The sequence below is a fragment of the Haliotis rubra genome, unplaced genomic scaffold, assembly GCF_003918875.1.
Source record: "Haliotis rubra isolate DU_JTF1 unplaced genomic scaffold, ASM391887v1 Scf164, whole genome shotgun sequence".
NCBI classification, from domain to species: Eukaryota; Metazoa; Mollusca; class Gastropoda; order Lepetellida; family Haliotidae; genus Haliotis; species Haliotis rubra.
Window position 1 is genome coordinate 1,181,181 of NW_025765603.1, and position 21,409 is coordinate 1,202,589.

General features: G+C 39.8%; 1 protein-coding gene across 1 annotated transcript in view; it reads left to right on the top strand.

Moving 5' to 3' along the window:
• LOC124271892 (endothelin-converting enzyme homolog) overlaps positions 1–21,066 on the top strand; it is a 72,550-nt gene extending 51,484 nt beyond the window's left edge. The window contains 12 exon segments of the mRNA XM_046707060.1: positions 613–689; positions 2,401–2,499; positions 3,190–3,267; positions 4,378–4,481; positions 5,085–5,195; positions 5,739–5,806; positions 10,111–10,134; positions 10,136–10,236; positions 10,620–10,685; positions 14,877–14,972; positions 17,595–17,671; positions 18,912–21,066. Coding sequence (XP_046563016.1) covers positions 613–689; positions 2,401–2,499; positions 3,190–3,267; positions 4,378–4,481; positions 5,085–5,195; positions 5,739–5,806; positions 10,111–10,134; positions 10,136–10,236; positions 10,620–10,685; positions 14,877–14,972; positions 17,595–17,671; positions 18,912–19,011 — 1,001 coding nt within the window. The 3' untranslated portion in view covers positions 19,012–21,066.
• The last annotated feature ends 343 nt before the right edge of the window (positions 21,067–21,409 follow it).

The window sequence follows — 21,409 nt, forward strand, 5'->3', positions numbered from 1 at the left end:
GTGACCAGATGTAGCCAGCTAGCCAGTGGGTAGCAGATGTAGGCCAGCTAGCAAGTGGGTGTGACCCGGATGTAGGCCAGCTAGCAAGTGGTTGGACCAGATGTAGGATGCAAGGCCAGATAGCAAGTGGTTGGACCAGATGTAGGCCAGCTAGCAAGTGGGTGTGTGATGTAGGCCAGCTAGCAAGTGGTTGGACCAGATGTAGGCCAGCTAGCAAGTGGGTGTGACCAGATGTAGGCCAGCTAGCAAGGCCAGATGTAGGCCAGATTAGCAAGTGTGTAGACCAGATGTAGGATGTAGGCCAGCTAGCAAGTGGGGTGTGAGGATGTAGGCCAGATAGCAAGTGGGTGTGACCAGATGTAGGCCAGCTAGCAAGTGGGTGAGAGACGGATGTAGGCCAGCTAGCAAGTGGGTGTGACCAGATGTAGGCCAGATAGCAAGTGGGTGTGACCAGATGTAGGCCAGCTCTCGGTGTGAATGGATGTGCCAGAAGGAGGCTTTGGACCAGATAGCTAGGCCAGCTAGCAAGTGGGTGTGACCAGATGTAGGCCAGCAAGTGGTTGGACCAGATGTAGGCCAGCTAGCAAGTTCTATGTCTAGCATTGTTTTCAGGTGTGACAGGTAATGAGGAGATGTGGCGTTATCAGCTCTGGCTCAATGTTTGTGAAGGAGGGGCTAGCAAAGTAAAGGCGAGTTCTATCTCTAGCATTGTTCATACATGTGATATCGGGGATGGAAAGTATCCCATTTACTTTCAGAAAGACTGAAACAAATTTTTTCCAAATTACCATGAACCGCATGAAAATACTTTTAACTGTTTAAAGAAAAACATGCAGTTATAACAAAATACTTGACACTTTTTTCTAATCATAGCTTCTTTTGTTGTTTTAAATACAGGTAAGTAAATATTGCTGATAATAGTCACAATCATCTCCCACGGAGAACGACCTCTCTGTCTCAGTTATACTATGTAACAACACCCAACACTTTCACAGCTGGATTTTAGGATCTTGATTGAACGTACGTCGGATAAATGTCGTCATGCGGCCAAGTTGAACCAAACAAAACCATGTAGACTGGTTTGCTGACAGTGTCATATGAATTAGTAATGCACATGATCATGAAGTAGCCACAGTTTGAGGAGAAACTTGACAAATTACCACACCAGAGTTTAGTGATGTACTGTATATTGGTGCGTATAGTGCATCCAAACGTATGAGACAGACACCCCCTACTGGACTTTACAATTAGCGATAATTTATGTATCGCGACCCTGAATGAAGCACTTCATGAAGGCATACATGATCCCTAAATTTGTAATAAAATTGTGTTTCTGTCACTAAATCTTGTTTATACCATGCCTGGCCGTGTAGAACCCCAGCACAAATTACACATAACATGTACTACTGATCTAACCCATCTTCAGAGGTATTGAGTGTGTTCACAGATCAATTTGGACAATTATGGGTTACTCAGACACAAATGTGAAATATATTGACCTACACATGGAGCATGTAGACATAAATATTACGATGAATTGTAGGTTGTGCTTGATCAAAATTAACTTCTAGGTGACTCTTGTTTAATATAAATACATTAAGCCCTGACTATGAACCCTCTAGTCTGGGCATATCAGCATAGGATTCTTAAGGCATTTGAAGATCCTGTGATCAGAGGTTTTAGTTACCGACTACTGCATGTACCCTACGACTGCTTGTTGGTTTCATGAGAGCGATGCATGTTTTAGATATGGATCACTTCAGGCTTTCCTCTTTGATGTAACACTCTGAGATGATAGTGGTGAAAGAGGCACTCACTCACTCTCTCACTCACTCACTCACTCACTCCTTGTATAAAGCAGACTCACTCTCTCAACTTAAGCCAGTGTTAAACCCAATCTCTCTCTCACTACTAATACTATTGAAATCTGAACTCCAGTTGATCTAAACTGAACTAAACACTTGCATAATTCCAGACCCACTTACAGCTAAAACTTGTAGAAGACTCACTCACTCACTCACTCACTCACTCAGTTCATAACAGCAGTATTCTCATAATTTAGATTTGTGTATAAAAGTCTATCGATAAGTACATCGGTTTGGTTCCACTTGAATTTGATGGGAAGTAAATTCGGGGTGCACATTCTTGTATGTTATACAGACCAGCCAGATTGTTGTAATTGTCATTGGAGGGGATTCCCCTGAAACTGATGCGCCAGCAGGGCATGATATATCACATGTATGATGTAGAAATTGAAAGATTAAAGTACAGTAACTATATCTCCTTGTCATTACTAGATGTGAATTAAAGATGTAGTTCTTTAGTTTAGATGTAGTTTTTAGTCAAAGAAAGAAACAAATTGTTATTAATGGTGATTTGTATAAAACCCCGTTGCTTCAGGCTGAGAAGATGATTGACGAGGTTAAGATGGCTTTCAAGACAAACTTGCCGCATTTGCACTGGATGGATGATCAGACCCGCAAGGCAGCTGTGGAAAAGGTAGGGACTGTGTCTGTGAGAATTGTGCTGGTAGTGGCCTAGTATTTTTTAATTTTAGGGCTGACAGAAACTGCAAGCTCAAGTGTAGTCCTGTAAATCCAGAGTAATTAGATTTTGGATGGCCATCAAAAGATGTACAAGCTGTAAAGACTGTTGAAACATACTGATTCAATTTGACATAATTACTCCAAGAATTAAAACATGAATATCTTCAACTACCATGCAGTATGTCATTAAAAGTATACAACTTAAAGAAGTGAGAACATAACATATGTTATATTTGGGATTACACTTTCTTAGTAAAGTACAAATTCTAGTACTTTTTAAGTTGAGCCCCATCCGGGATTCGAACTCACACCCTCAGAGTCAGGCACCTAGTCGCCAGCACACAAAGTCAGCCGCCTAACCCGCTCAGCTACCGCGACTTCCACAATGGTTATTATCACTCACATACCTGAGAACATCCCTCAAGCTTTAAAACATCTTTACTACAGGTCCTGTAAATCCAGGAAGGTAAGAGTTGAGGCCCAAGTCTCCCATGATTGTTGAAAGTGTGCCTACCTTTTGTTTAGTGGCCTATTATTCATAGAGCTCCAATGACTTTGGACAAAGAAACCCTGCATGCTTATCAGTGAAGTATGGCATATCAGTGAAGTATGGCATACATGCATGTGTTGTGTTGTTTTCCAGGCAAATGCAGTTGTGGATATGATTGGCTTCCCGGAGTACATCCTGAATGTCACCCGTTTAGATAAGCAATACCAGAGGGTAAGATGAAGATTTTACAGATGCTTCATATGGTACTTTGAGAAAAGCACCAAAAGCTGAGAAAAAAATACCACAAGTTACAGGTGCTTCACACATCACTTCAAGAAAACTAGTTCAGACTAAACACACACATTTGAAGGCAGTGTGCCACCTGTTGTGCTTCTTTAACAATATATATTAATATGTTAGCTTGGTGTGGGAAAAGAGTCCGGTGTCTAAGGCAAGCCTTAATTTTTGAAAAGTGGGTGAAACTCATTACTGTATGAGGTATTTCTCTAACAAAAATGTCCTCAGTACCCATACTTGCTGTAAGGGAGAGGTTGGTTAGCTTAGTGGTGAAGCATTCACTGATCTGAACCAGGGATTGATTCCCTCTGTGCACACAGTGTGTGAAGCTGAATATTGCTGAAGCCATATCAGATCCCTCAAACTGACTCTTTGTAAACAGTATCTGCTTAAAGATTGTCAGTATACCCCTACACATAGTGAGTGAGTGAGTTTAGTTTTACGCCACACTCAGCAATATTCCAGCTTTATCGTGGCATTCTGTAAATAATCGAGTCTGGACCAGACAATCCAGAGATAAACATTAGCATCGATCTGCGCAATTGGGAACCGATAACATGTGTCAACCAAGTCAGCGAGCCTGACCACCCGACCCTGTTAGTCGCCTCATACGACAAGCATGGGTTACTGAAGGTTAATATTCTAACCCGGACCTTCACGGGTACCCTACACTTAGTAAAGTATTGAATTTTGTCAGATTCATAAGATTCATAACAATCTCCTAAAATCTATTTTTGAATCTAAGTCTGTCATTCTTACTTACAGACCGACGCCATATAGCTGGAATATTGCTGAGTGTAGCGTAAAACTAAACACACTCACTCACTCAGTCTTATTTCATGTGCTTAAAGGGCGGTGGGTAAGCCTAATGGTTAAAACGTTGGCTCGTCACGCTGAAGACCCGGGTTCGAATCCCCACATGGGTACAATGTGTGAAGCTCATTTCTGGTGTACCCCGCCGTGATGTTGCTGGAATATTGCTAAAAAGCGGCGTAAAACCAAACTCAGTCAGTCAGTAACGTGTTTGAATTTTTTTAATTTCAGTTACAAATCAACAAGTCAGAGTATTTTATGAACAACTTCAGGAATCTTCGATTTGCTCTTGTGAAGAACTTAGAAAAACTGAGGAAACCTCCCAAGAAAAATGCGTAAGATTCAGCTCATCCTCATTAGTCAAGTGTGTCACCATGGACACATTCTCGTACATTGATTAAGTTCACTCCAGACATTATACAGATAATTCTTTACTCATTGTATCATACAGGGGGGCGGTGGGGTAGCCTAATGGTTAAAGCGTTGGCTCGTCACGCTGAAGACCCGGGTTCGATTCCCCACATGGGTACAATGTGTGAAGCCCATTTCTGGTGTCCCCCGCCGTGATGTTGCTGGAATATTGCTAAAAGCGGCATAAAACCAAACTCAGTCAGTCAGTCAGTCATACACTGATGCTTGGTACACAATGGAGATTTAGTGAATATGTAATGGGAACATATTCTACTGAAACATTTACAAAGGGACTCTTCATAATTTATGGCTAGGGGGGTGATGATTTTAAGGGAGGTCACTCATTTTGTTCTGGGAAGGTAGGGAAAATTATCAATTTTGTACACTTGTACTTGGGGGGCTAAGCAATTTTTAAAATCATGCTTAAAAATTACTGTGTACATCTCCTTTAAACATCCTTTGAAAATCTCCTGTATATTATTATGTTTGCCACCAGTGTGCAAGATGTTTTTTATTGTTTCTTTCAGCTGGGGAATGACGCCGCCCACAGTCAACGCCTATTACACACCCACCAAGAATGAGATTGTCTTCCCTGCAGGAATTCTCCAAGCACCATTTTATGATCAAAATTTTCCCAAGTAAGATTGATCAAGAATAGAAGCCAGTTTGCTGCTTATTCATGTTGTCCCTCTTTAGATTTTAACCTGAGGATTGGAAGAATAGGCTGGTTACCAGCTGTCATTGCACTGCGACAGCTTTGTGATGTTGCACATCAAGATCTATTATGATTACTTTGTGTATCCCTTGACTGGTAAGAGATGGCCCATTCATCTCAAATGCTACATTTCGCAATGCAGGGTTGTGTCCCTTTGGTATGGCAGAATCCTCTGATCCCTGATTGGTCCATCAGACACTATTTTCTGGACCCCAACTCACTTATTTACAAACCATGATACAGGTTGAAGGTTGAATAATGCTGACTGTAAAAACTCTCTGCCTTGAACAGAGGCTGATTCATCATCTATAAATTTTCAAGAATAAACAGCCTATAAAGTAACATCTCTTGCAGTTCAGTTCATTAAACAACCATGTCCTCTGTCAAGGCATTAATTGTGTTATTTACCCAGACGTTATTGCTTGTATCGTACGCTGTAACTAACATTACTCTGTTTACTCCACAGGTCACTAAACTTTGGTGCTATGGGTGTGGTGATGGGGCACGAACTCACTCACGGTTTTGATGATCAAGGTGCTTAGTAACTCAAAGTGATACCAGGAGCATTTTCTGCACCTGTGATAAATAAATTTTGTACTTAACCTGCGAAAATCAAATTAATGCAGCCATTGTACATGAGGTATCGAGTTGTTGTGAAAATGATAACAATTGTAACATTAACCCTTCCATTGAATCTGTAAGACAATATGTATTGTAGGTATGTAATGGTTCAGCAACTACGGCTTTTGGTTTGGATTCTGACCGAAATTATGAACTCACTATGGGATTCTCACATTTATAGAGATGTTTAAGAAATCTGAAGAAACCTTCTGAAGTATATGGTTGGAAGAAATATTACAAATTTCTACTAACATGGTTGTGGGCTCTATGTACATGTTGCTGTGTGCTTATAGACTGGTGGAGGTACATGTCAGCTGGGTGGAATCACTGAGGTATAATCACTGCTCGGTATATTTACAAGTTTGTACCAAATATTGGTGTATTGGAGTTTAAAACCCCAGTGTTTTTCTGTCTGGTGTCCCATGATACCTCTGTAGGATGTCCCATGATGCCTCTGTAGGATGTCCCATGATGCCTCTGTAGGATGTCCCATGATGCCTCTGTAGGATGTCCCATGATACCTCTGTAGGATGTCCGATGATACCTCTGTAGGATGTCCCATGATGCCTCTGTAGGATGTCCTATGATACCTCTGTAGGATGTCCTATGATACCTCTGTAGGATGTCCTATGATACCTCTGTAGGATGTCCCATGATGCCTCTGTAGGATGTCCCATGATGCCTCTGTAGGATGTCTCATGATGCCTCTGCAGGATGTCCTATGATACCTCTGTAGGATGTCCGATGATACCTCTGTAGGATGTCCTATGATACCTCTGCAGGATGTCCTATGATACCTCTGTAGGATGTCCCATGATGCCTCTGTAGGATGTCCCATGATGCCTCTGTAGGATGTCCCATGATGCCTCTGCAGGATGTCCTATGATGCCTCTGTAGGATGTCCCATGATGCCTCTGTAGGATGTCCCATGATGCCTCTGTAGGATGTCCCATGATACCTCTGTAGGATGTCCCATGATGCCTCTGTAGGATGTCCCATGATGCCTCTGTAGGATGTCCCATGATGCCTCTGTAGGATGTCCGATGATACCTCTGTAGGATGTCCGATGATACCTCTGTAGGATGTCCCATGATGCCTCTGTAGGATGTCCTATGATACCTCTGTAGGATGTCCTATGATACCTCTGTATGATGTCCGATGATGCCTCTGTAGGATGTCCTATGATACCTCTGTAGGATGTCCGATGATGCCTCTGTAGGATGTCCTATGATGCCTCTGTAGGATGTCCTATGATACCTCTGTAGGATGTCCGATGATGCCTCTGTAGGATGTCCTATGATGCCTCTGTAGGATGTCCCATGATGCCTCTGTAGGATGTCCGATGATGCCTCTGTAGGATGTCCTATGATGCCTCTGTAGGATGTCCTATGATACCTCTGTAGGATGTCCGATGATACCTCTGTAGGATGTCCCATGATGCCTCTGTAGGATGTCCCATGATGCCTCTGTAGGATGTCCTATGATACCTCTGTAGGATGTCCTATGATACCTCTGTAGGATGTCCGATGATGCCGCTGTAGGATGTCCGATGATACCTCTGTAGGATGTCCTATGATACCTCTGTAGGATGTCCGATGATGCCTCTGTAGGATGTCCTATGATACCTCTGTAGGATGTCCCATGATACCTCTGTAGGATGTCCTATGATACCTCTGTAGGATGTCCCATGATGCCTCTGTAGGATGTCCCATGATGCCGCTGTAGGATGTCCCATGATGCCTCTGTATGATGTCCAATGATGCCTCTGCAGGATGTCCTATGATGCCTCTGTATCATGTCCCTTAATGCCTCTGCAGGATGTCCTATGATGCCTCTGTATCATGTCCCTTAATGCCTCTGTATCATGTCCCTTAATGCCTCTGTAGGATGTCCTATGATACCTCTGTAGGATGTCCCATGATACCTCTGTAGGATGTCCCATGATACCTCTGTAGGATGTCCTATGATACCTCTGTAGGATGTCCCATGATGCCTCTGTAGGATGTCCCATGATGCCTCTGCAGGATGTCCTATGATGCCTCTGTATCATGTCCCTTAATGCCTCTGCAGGATGTCCTATGATGCCTCTGTATCATGTCCCTTAATGCCTCTGTAGGATGTCCTATGATACCTCTGTAGAATGTCCCATGATGCCTCTGTAGGATGTCCTATGATACCTCTGTAGGATGTCCAATGATACCTCTGTAGGATGTCCTATGATGCCTCTGTAGGATGTCCTATGATACCTCTGTAGGATGTCCAATGATACCTCTGTAGGATGTCCCATGATGCCTCTGTAGGATGTCCCATGATACCTCTGTAGGATGTCCCATGATACCTCTGTAGGATGTCCTATGATGCCTCTGTAGGATGTCCTATGATACCTCTGTAGGATGTCCTATGATACCTCTGTAGGATGTCCCATGATACCTCTGTAGGATGTCCCATGATACCTCTGTAGGATGTCCTATGATACCTCTGTAGGATGTCCCATGATGCCTCTGTAGGATGTCCCATGATGCCTCTGCAGGATGTCCTATGATGCCTCTGTATCATGTCCCTTAATGCCTCTGCAGGATGTCCTATGATGCCTCTGTATCATGTCCCTTAATGCCTCTGTAGAATGTCCCATGATGCCTCTGTAGGATGTCCTATGATACCTCTGTAGGATGTCCAATGATACCTCTGTAGGATGTCCCATGATGCCTCTGTAGGATGTCCCATGATGCCTCTGTAGGATGTCCTATGATGCCTCTGTAGGATGTCCCATGATGCTGCTGTAGGATGTCCTATGATACCTCTGTATCATGTCCCTTAATGCCTCTGCAGGATGTCCTATGATGCCTCTGTATCATGTCCCTTAATGCCTCTGTAGGATGTCCTATGATACCTCTGTAGAATGTCCCATGATGCCTCTGTAGGATGTCCTATGATACCTCTGTAGGATGTCCAATGATACCTCTGTAGGATGTCCTATGATACCTCTGTAGGATGTCCTATGATACCTCTGTAGGATGTCCTATCATACCTCTGTAGGATGTCCTATGATACCTCTGTAGGATGTCCTATGATACCTCTGTAGGATGTCCTATGATACCTCTGTAGGATGTCCCATGATGCCTCTGTAGGATGTCCTATGATACCTCTGTAGGATGTCCGATGATACCTCTGTAGGATGTCCCATGATGCCTCTGTAGGATGTCCCATGATGCCTCTGTAGGATGTCCCATGATGCCTCTGTAGGATGTCCCATGATGCCTCTGTAGGATGTCCTATGATACCTCTGTAGGATGTCCCATGATGCCTCTGTAGGATGTCCAATGATACCTCTGTAGGATGTCCCATGATGCCTCTGTAGGATGTCCTATGATACCTCTGTAGGATGTCCCATGATGCCTCTGTAGGATGTCCCATGATGCTGCTGTAGGATGTCCTATGATACCTCTGTAGGATGTCCTATGATACCTCTGTAGGATGTCCAATGATACCTCTGTAGGATGTCCGATGATACCTCTGTAGGATGTCCCATGATGCCTCTGTAGGATGTCCCATGATGCCGCTGTAGGATGTCCCATGATGCCGCTGTAGGATGTCCGATGATACCTCTGTAGGATGTCCCATGATGCCGCTGTAGGATGTCCTATGATGCCTCTGTAGGATGTCCCATGATGCCGCTGTAGGATGTCCCATGATGCCTCTGTATGATGTCCAATGATGCCTCTGCAGGATGTCCTATGATGCCTCTGTATCATGTCCCTTAATGCCTCTGTAGGATGTCCCTAAATGCCTCTGTAGGATGTCCCATGATGCCTCTGTAGGATATCCCATGATGCCCCTCTTGGATGTCCAATGATGCCTCTGTAGGATGTCCAGTCATGCCTCTGTAGGATGTCCAATCATGCCTCTGTATCATGTCCCTTAATGCCTCTCTCGGATGCCCCATGATGCCTCTGTAGGATGTCCAATGATGCCTCTGTAGGATGCCCCTTAATGCCCCTCCCGGATGTCCCATGAAACCTCTGTAGGATGTCCCATAATGCCCCTCTCGGATGTCCCATGATGCCTCTGTAGGATGTCCCTGTCGAATAATGTCCCAAGATGCCCCTGTCTGATGTCCCATAATGCCCCTGTATGATGTCCCATGAGCCATCTGTAAGGTGTTCAATCATATATCACACATACCCTGCTGTATGTTGTTTTGGTATATTTGTTGGCAGGCCGGGGAGTACGACAAGTTTGGTAATCTTCGTCCCTGGTGGAATAACCAGTCAATTGAGAAATTTAAGCAGCGTACACAGTGTATGGTGAAACAATACTCACAGTACAAGATCAACGGAGAGGCAGTAAGTATAAATAACACACAGAGATGCATATTCAGGCACGCACAGGCATGTCTTCCTTCAATAAAATTGTTGGGGATGTTTAGTTACAGAAATACAAAGCAGCATCAAGTGTATTGTAAGGGTGCAAACGAACAAGAAAGACAATAATGTTGGTGGTGAAAATAAAAACCGTTTTTAAACACTTGATCAATAATTGGTAATCAATACTGTGTGGCTTGCTGATGTCATCTCTCACTGACAATTTGAGGGAGTCCTTTCCACTCCTTGGATATTGGAATACTTGCCAACTGGTCAAAATGACTGAGTATAATCCTGATTGTGTTTATGATGAATAGAACTCAATGAGAATTACATGACACGGCACTCTGCGTGTTTTATTTCAGGTCCGAGGTGAACAGACGTTGGGAGAAAATATAGCAGACAATGGTGGATTAAAGTCAGCATATTATGTAAGTGTCACCACGCTTATAATTTGTCTCGCCGCAAGTTTTAGTCTTTGGTCCTGTGGTCAAGGCATCCATACCTAAGGTCAGAGGGATCATCAAATGAATCCTACAGGAGACTCAGCAGTCTTATGGTCGTTTCTTTAATGCAAAACATTGAAACTTCCTGTTACAAACAAACAAATTAAGTCTCAGTACTGGATGTGTCTCAGGGCATGCCATTTATAGCGAGTATGTATCTGGCCATGGAGTGTCAATACAGATGACAACTTGACCATGTCAGCTTTCTTATGGACTTAAATGGTCCAGCCTCATATATATACTAGCCACTTTCACGTAGCTGCAATTATTAGTTACACAGTGTTTTGAAAGGGTGTACAGGACTGTAAAGTCCATATTTCCTGAGGCGCAGCCAAAGCGATCAGCTTTTTGGCATTCACATTCCATCCAAGGCCAAGGTCATTTGTACAACCAGTGTATTGTGTCATATGACAGATTTGACGGGGCATACGGTTCATGCACCCTGGCAAATCCGCCAACATGGTTTTGTATGCTTTGACTATTGGCCAATCAGAATTCGACAAATTTATCTTGAGGGTAATTAATTGTTGTATGTGTGGCCTTATACAACATACTACTGTATGTATGGTGTTATACAACAGATTGCAGTGTGTAAGGCATTATACAACATATTACTTTATGGATGATGTTATACAACATATTACTGTAAGGATTGCGTTATACAACATATTGCTGAAGGATTGCGTTATACAACATATCACTTTATGGATGATGTTATACAACATATTACTGTAAGGATTGCGTTATACAACATATTGCTGTAAGGATTGTGTTATACAACATATCACTTTATGGATGATGTTATACAACATATTGCTGTAAGGATGGTGTTATACAAATATTACTGTGTTATGGTATTATACAACATAATACACCAGTTCATTATACAACATACCTTTTATGGATGATGTTGGAACATTTTGCTGTAAGGAGCTAGTTATACAACTTATTACTGTAAGTGGATTTACACTAGTACAACATATTACTGTGTGTATGGTATTATACAACATATTGCTGTAAGGGCATTATACAACATATCACTTTATGGATGATGTTATACAACATATTGCTGTAAGGATGGTTATACAACATATCTACTTTATGGATGATGTTATACAACATATTGCTGTAAGGATTGCGTTATACAACATATCACTTTATGGATGATGTTATACAACATATTGCTGTAAGGATTGCGTTATACAACTTATTACTGTAAGGATTGCGTTATACAACATATTACTGTGTGTATGGTATTATACAACATATTGCTGTAAGGATTGCGTTATACAACATATCACTTTATGGATGATGTTATACAACATATTGCTGTAAGGATTGCGTTATACAACATATCACTTTATGGATGATGTTATACAACATATTGCTGTAAGGATTGCGTTATACAACATATCACTTTATGGATGATGTTATACAACATATTGCTGTAAGGATTGCGTTATACAACTTATTACTGTAAGGATTGCGTTATACAACATATTACTGTGTGTATGGTATTATACAACATATTGCTGTAAGGATTGCGTTATACAACATATCACTTTATGGATGATGTTATACAACATATTGCTGTAAGGATTGCGTTATACAACATATTACTGTAAGGATTGCGTTCTAATTCAACACATTGCTGTCAGGATGGCGTTATACAACATATTTCTGTGTGTATGGTATTATACAACATATTGCTGTGTGTATGGTATTATACAACATATTACTGTGTGTATGGTATTATGCAACATATTGCTGTGTGTATGGTATTATACAACATATTACTGTGCGTATGGTATTATACAACATATTGCTGTGTGTCTGGCATTATGCAACATATTACTGTGTGTATGGCATTATGCAACATATTTCTGTGTGTATGGTATTATACAACATATTACTGTGTGTATGGTATTATGCAACATATTGCAGTGTGTATGGTATTATACAACATATTACTGTGTGTATGGTATTATACAACATATTGCTGTGTGTATGGTATTATACAACATATTACTGTGTGTATGGTATTATACAACATATTGGTGTGTGTATGGTATTATACAACATATTACTGTAAGGATTGCGTTATACAACATATTGCTGTGTGTATGGTATTATACAACATATTACTGTGTATGGTATTATACAACATATTGCTGTGTCTGGCATTATACAACATATTACTGTGTGTATGGTATTATACAACATATTGCTGTGTGTATGGTATTATACAACATATTACTGTGTATGGTATTATACAACATATTGCTGTGTGTATGGTATTATACAACATATTACTGTGTGTATGGTATTATACAACATATTACTGTGTGTCTGGCATTATACAACATATTGCTGTGTGTCTGGCATTATGCAACATATTGCTGTGTGTATGGCGTTATACAACATATTCCTGTAAGGATCGCGTTATACAACATATTGCTGTGTGTATGGCATTATACAACATATTGATGTGTGTCTTGCATTATACAACATGTTCCTGTAAGGATGGCGTTATACAACATATTGCTGTGTGTATGGTAATATACAACATATTGCTGTGTGTATAGTTTTATACAACATATTGCTGTAAGGATGGCTTTATACAACATATTACTGTGTGTATAGTATTATACAACATATTGCTGTGTGTATGGTATTATACAACATATTGCTGTCAGGATGGTGTTATACAACATATTGCTGTGTGTATGGCATTATACAACATATTGCTGTCAGGATGGTGTTATACAACATATTGCTGTGTGTATGGCATTATACAACATATTGCTGTCAGGATGGTGTTATACAACATATTGCTGTGTGTATGGCATTATACAACATAGTGTTGTCAGGATGGTGTTATACAACATATTGCTGTGTGTATGGCATTATACAACATAGTGCTGTCAGGATGGTGTTATACAACATATTGCTGTCAGGATGGTGTTATACAACATATTGCTGTCAGGATGGTGTTATACAACATAGTGCTGTCAGGATGGTGTTATACAACATATTGCTGTCAGGATGGTGTTATACAACATATTGCTGTGTGTATGGCATTATACAACATATTGCTGTCAGGATGGTGTTATACAACATATTGCTGTGTGTATGGCATTATACAACATAGTGTTGTCAGGATGGTGTTATACAACATATTGCTGTGTGTATGGCATTATACAACATAGTGTTGTCAGGATGGTGTTATACAACATATTGCTGTGTGTATTGCATTATACAACATAGTGCTGTCAGGATGGTGTTATACAACATATTGCTGTAAGGATGGTGTTATACAACATAGTGCTGTCAGGATGGTGTTATACAACATATTGCTGTCAGGATGGTGTTATACAACATAGTGCTGTCAGGGTGGTGTTATGCAACATATTGCTGTCAGGATGGTGTTATACAACATATTGCTGTGTGTATGGCATTATACAACATATTGCTGTAAGGATGGTGTTTTACAACATATTGCTGTGTGTATGGCATTATACAACATAGTGCTGTCAGGATGGTGTTATACAACATATTGCTGTAATGATGGTGTTATACAACATATTGCTGTGTGTATGGCATTATACAACATATTGCTGTAATGATGGTGTTATACAACATATTGCTGTGTGTATGGCATTATACAACATAGTGCTGTCAGGATGGTGTTATACAACATATTGCTGTCAGGATGGTGTTATACAACATAGTGCTGTCAGGATGGTGTTATACAACATACTGCTGTCAGGATGGTGTTATACAACATATTGCTGTGTGTATGGCATTATACAACATATTGCTGTCAGGATGGTGTTATACAACATATTGCTGTGTGTATGGCATTATACAAAATATTGCTGTCAGGATGGTGTTATACAACATATTGCTGTGTGTATGGCATTATACAACATATTGCTGTAAGGATGGTGTTATACAACATATTGCTGTGTGTATGGTGTTATACAACATATTGCTGTGTGTATGGCATTATACAACATATTGCTGTCAGGATGGTGTTATACAACATATTGCTGTGTGTAGGTATTTATTTTCTACCTCCTTACCATAACTTTGCATGATATTTTTACTTCCCAGGCGTACCAGGACTGGGTGTCTAAGAAGGGGGAGGAGATGGTCCTTCCAGCGGTCGGACTCTCTCACAGGCAGCTCTTCTTCATGGGATTTGCTCAGGTATTAGGCAGAACTCGAGTGAAATTATCAAACTCTAGAAAAAATATTACTTTGCTTGTAAGTAAATCATATCATTGTTCGGTTTAAGAACAAATAAATTTCTTTTTTTTCACTCTTTTAACTATTACATATGAAAGATTTGTGGTTAGCTATACGCGGAACACCAAATTCATTCTTAAAAAACTTGTGGTTAATTAATACCGAGCGATAATACCGGGCTAAAGTCCGTTAGATTTAATGAGATTTATGGTTTGTTTTCATCAAGTTAGAAAATGAAAACTTGTTTCTACTCGTAGTTAGATATGTATTTGAATCATGACCAAAAGGATTTTGCATGACACAACTTATAACATAATGATTTCTTCCACGGAAGCGAGGTGGGGGTCGAAGTGACAATACTGCGCGATACATTTTTTGCTACATTCACATGGTTAACGTCCACTCACCAGTATGTAGATACTAGTCAATGTACGTCTTTATATTTGGTCTTATAATCCTAATTAGTTTATTGTCATTCTTGTATGCATTTTGAAACTAAATAAAAAGCAGACGATCTGCTGATACTTATAGTGAATTTATGACAGGACTGTAATATCTAGACATGTTATAGTTTGCCAATGTGAATCATAATTCGCACACACGCCCTAGTGTATGTTGTCTGTCTCATTACACTTCATGGTGAAAACAATGATTCCGTTGAATGCTACGACAAATGAATAAAAACAAAATGCAAATATTCAAATTACAACAGATTAAAGTTATAGGAACAATGTGAGGCTATTACCTTGTTCGAGGAATGTATCCATCAATATCCACAAAAACGAGTGATATGCCATTCATCTGCAGCTGTTCCAAGTGATGTGTGTTTTAGCAGTCTAATATACGAAAAAGTGACATATCGTTTCAGGTATTTCACATTGGTGTATAGTCTCATTGATCACCCAAGATAGCACACCTGGCAACTAATTGCATAATGTCTGTCTTTCTTTAAAAAAAAGCAATTTAGTTAGCCAATAATGAGCAATCAATCAATGTATTGGCGGTTAATCCTTTGAAAGAAGGACATTTTTTCGCAGACACAGACACGACAGAGTGTATTCAGTATAGATTAGTAAATCTACATACATAAACACTACCTTTTGACAAATCCACTGTGTAAGATAAATGTAATTAATCAATCAGCGTGTTATCGGTTAATCCTTTGATCGATGTTAATAATGTTGAGTATTTACTCCAGACACAAGAAATGCCAAATGGGAACCTTTATCGGGTAATCTAAGTGGTGTTACCACTAATTATACCTGTTATAAATTCATTAACTGACCATCAAGTGAATGATGACAAATAACATGTGTAGGTTTATACCACCTAACACGGGTTACAACAAGGGAGTATTTAATTGCTGTATTGCGTGCAATTTTAATTGCATGTGAAAACCTATGGGCCGACACTGTTTTGAGAATATGGACAGAACTTCATTGTTGCATAAGAAATACATATAAGCATTTGCTGTGTGCTAACCCTGTATGTACCTATTTACCTAAGTAAATTTTCAGATTCTTCTAGCAATGGCAAAGTAGGGTTGTTTAGTTTACAGATTCAAATAAATCAAATGTCAATTTTTTAATATCATAAGTAATAGACGTCATATTTTTACATGACATGATTAAACAACAAAGAAATGGGATCAATTTGGATCAGTCATTATACCATCATGGCATTAGAAAACCTGAAAAAGCCCACACTGCTTTGGTACTTTATTACAATCCGACAAGAACTACCGGGGATATTTTCAAATAACTGCATCTGATGGGCATCCACCCTTTTTAATGTCGCACTGTTTAGGTTAAAGAAATTATAACCGTAACCGTGATGAGCGAGGCTGATCATCGTTTTCGCTATCACTAGCGTCTGGTTTGATCAAATAAGGCCTAGCGATACCAAGCGATTTTGACAGAATCGTCTATGAAAACAAGTTGTAACTCGGAAACTAGGCAAAGCAGTAGACAAAATTAAATGACAGTAGATTGTGGGAACATATAGCTTTCATTTTTCACAACAGTTGTCACGATTTCAGGTTTATACAAACATGTAAACAAGATAATTTACCCCCTGAAATGTACAGGAATTCTGCATTGGCCCTCATACCTATTCCTCATATGACGTCACAGAGACGCGCCTCTCCGATTGGTTGAAATTCCGTTCGCGGGTGACAATTGTGCACTGTTGTCAAAAAGGTTGATTTAAGTTAATTAAAGATCGAAATGAGTAGTTTTAATGACAGGGTTTCATTTATAACCATGCCAGTTATTGATTTATGTATTTGTACCCCCCTAGAGTATATGTGATCTTTAAGAATGTTTTGACATGTTGTATGAAGTGTGAAAAAAATATGATATTTTCAGGTTTCTTATGGCAAATTTATATACCTCTCTTTTGTGTCTGTCTTCTATTGGTGGTGTGATTCCTTTCTGAGATTTTGTAACAGACTCACTGTTATTAAAGTTTTACCTACATCCAGCTGTTGTGAAATTTGGACCGGATGATATGTGAACAAAGTGATAATAAACCTCAAACTTAGTGGAAACGGCTTAAGTTTAACTGACTGTCTGTCTATGACAGGTGTGGTGCTCCAGTAGTACAAAGGAGGCTGACCACCTGCAGATCGTTAGTGACCCACACAGTCCAGCCAAATACAGGTGAGTACAGGTAGTGCCAATAGAACATTGAAGTAATGTCTGTATGGAGAGAGAAACTTCACATTCTACCATGACATTTAAGTATGTTCGTTTTTTGATTGGCTGTTACTAAAAAATTAGAAGTGAAATTTTTTCAATAACCCCTTCTGAAAGCCGGTTCACTGCGCGTAGTGACAAAACACTACGTAAGGGTAATGAGTGCATATTTAAAACGCGTCTTATTCATGGGGCATATGTCATGGTAGAATGGAGATAATCCTATTGTGTTGACATTTTGGAAGTGACTATAGTTGGTTGAACGCTGCTAAATGTCATTTAAAACCGAACACGTTAGCATGAGGTTTTAATTGAAACATTTAGCAGCGTTAGCAACTATAATCACTTCCAAAATGTAAACACAATAGGATTATCTCCTAAATCTTTTCTCAGAAGGTCTGTTTTCAGATATACATGTCACTGAGTATTCAATGCCTGGTAGTTTCATTTTGACTGAGGTGAAACTTATTTGTCAGTTATTCAAATGATGTCATGAAATCTCATATTTGCATAATATTTGTCCAGAACACCATGCTTGTGTTGACACCATGTTGACAGTTGTTGATATAAATTACTTGTCAAGAGTCCGTGAAGATTGATCTTCAGTAACCCATGCTTGTCATAAGAGGCATAACTTGCTGACTTGGTTGACACATGTTATCATATCCCAACTGCGTATGTTCATGCTGTTGATCACCGGATCAGGTGACTTGGTTGACACATGTCATCATAGTATCCCATTCAGAGCGATGCTCATGCTGTTGATCACTGGATTGTCTGGTCCAGACTCGATTATTTACAGACCGCCACCATATAGCTGGAATATTGTTGAGTGTGACGTTAAACAACGAAAAAACTTTTTGAGAACCTAAATGTCATTCTCTTCCCGTGGCTTCTGGAATAGAAAACAACTAAAACTTGTCATTGAACAACTTGGTAGGAGTTATTAGGGTCTATATAAAAGAATTTGCTCATTGCTCTTACCATTCATCGCTGTGATTAAGTTTGGAAGTGCCTACTGACACACTCTCAACCACAAACTTGTTCACTCTGTCACTCACTCACTCACTCACTCTCCCACCCACCCCAAAACCGCTGTTCACTTACTCACCCACATACAAACCAACTTTCTCATGCACCCATTCACCCAACCAATCACCCACCCACCAACTCATTCATTCACCTTTGTTGTCCTCTATTTCAGGGTAATTGGGACACTGTCAAACTCAAAAGAATTTGCACGTGAATACAATTGTCCAGTCGGCTCTCCTATGAACCCAAAGGAAAAGTGTGTTGTTTGGTGAGGCGTGATACAATGTGAGGGAAAGTAGTCCCTCATTACGAACTGTGATATGACCAGCGGTCACTATCAGCCAGACGGGAGCGCGCTCTCTAGTGACCAGCGGTCACTTTGAGCCAGACAGGAGAGCGCCCTCTAGTGACCAGCAACTATCCACCACCTACTGTTTGTTTGAAGATGTATATTTTTAAACTTATCTATCTTACACGAAAGCGAAAAAGAATAACGCAAGATATGATAAGTATTATGAATATACAATTTATACAAAGATTTTAAATTTTTTAAGTTATCCTATCTCTAGTTTTCTCTTTCACTTTTGTGTGGGACAGGATTAGTATTATATATATATACAATTTATTGTTGAAATTTTCAATTCTGAATCTCATGGACCACTTTTGAGAGAATTTAAAAGAGACAACTCTTAAAGTGAATCATGAGAAAGAGATTTCCAAGTCAATCATGATCATGAGATTAACTATTGAATTATGATAAAGGTATTACCTACTGAATTGCGAATACGAGTTTAACTTTTGAATTATCATGATGAGACTACTGAATCATCATGATGAGTCTTAAGTGTTGAATTTTCATGAGATTAATTATTGAATCATGAACAGAATAATGTTTGAATCATCCTCAAATGTTTAACTATTCACTTATGGTCATGATATATATATATTAAACTGAATCATCATGAATAGAATCAATATTTAATCATAATGAGTTTATATATATTGAATCATGATTAATATCATTACCATTGAATCATAATGAATGGATTAACTACACTGATCACAGAATTATTCTCTATTTAATCATGAATGATATCATTTGTTTTCATAGGGCACTGATTTCAGTAGAGTAGTGGTTATAGAAGAGTAGCTTAATGCTCATGGATCTGTATGTTCACATGAAGGTACTTGTGATGTTTCTTGTTTTTAGAGAACAGGTGGTCAGATTGTGTAAGAGTTGCTTCCCTTGAAGTCATCATGTGTTTGACTCCTAGTCACCTGATAAGATCCTCAGTCTTCAGCCCCAATTCTGTGTTAACAGGTTTCACCCAGACTTTGCCCTGCTGTAGAGCTCAGCTGAGTGACACATGGTATTATGTCGAACTCTCTCACTGACTTGGCCCTCAGACCTCTGGTTTTTATGTCCCAAATTGGGAAATCTTTTACATTTTACTGGGCTTTGAATTATTTTATTTCATGTGGAGTCTGCCATGGATATTTCTCTTTTAATACTGATAAAGGAAGGTATGTCTCGGATATATTTCAGTTTGTCTCTCAAGGCATGTCTCAAGGTGTGTCCTATATTTCAATGTGTCGCTGAAGGTGTGTCTCATGGTATATCACACCCTATTCTCAAGTAGTGTCTTGAGGTATTTCTCAATCAGAAGGTGTGTCAAAGTATGTCTCAACACGGGTCACTCTCAGTACATCCGTTAATCTTTTGACTGGCGTCATTCTCATCATGAGATACGAAAATCATCCCATGATTGTTATTGTGTATGGTCGACCTACGATATATATATACCGTATTTCTTCTAATAAGCGCCCCTGGGGCTTATTTTTTACAACAGACCTCCAGACCCGGTGCTTATTAGAGGCCAGGGGTTATTAAAATACCCTTTATTTTTAAAAGCAGGGATGAGTACAAAGCCTTCATTCTGTCCATCTGTCCTTCGGTCCCATCACTTTGTCTCAATCTGTCAGTCAGTCTATGCCCGGCGCTTATTAGAGACCCAGCGCTTATTAGAGGCCCGGCACTTATTTCTTAAAGCACTGCTTTATCCCCGGCGGTCATTAGAGACCCGGCTCTTAATAGAGGAAATACGGTAGTTGATCAGACTTCAGGTGAACCTTGTACAGATGTTATTTATACTGGTGTATAATGTTTTACAATAATCCCCTGGAAGGGATATTCCTATGAGTATTCAAACATTGTTTAAGATATACAAAAGACAAATGCTCATAGCAGTGGAATTTGAAAGATTTCCTTGCTCCTTTGTTGCAATTTTCTGTAATTTGATGACAAATTATCGGAACTATTCTTATTTTAAAATGTATGCATTTAATCAATATAGTGATGCTGTCATTGATACATTGTATCAAAATAGTGAAGCTGTTATTGATACATTGTATCAAAATAGTGATGCTGTCATTGATACATTGTATCAGGGGCGGTGGGGTAGCCTAGTGGTTAAAGCGTTGGCTCGTCACGCCGAAGACCCGGGTTCGATTCCCCACATGGGCACAATGTGTTAAGCCCATTTCTGGTGTCCCCCGCCGTGATATTGCTGGAATATTGCTAAAAGCGGCGTAAAACTAAACTCAGTCAGTCAGTACATGTATCAAAATAGTGATGCTGTGATGCTGTCATTGATACATTGTATCAAAATA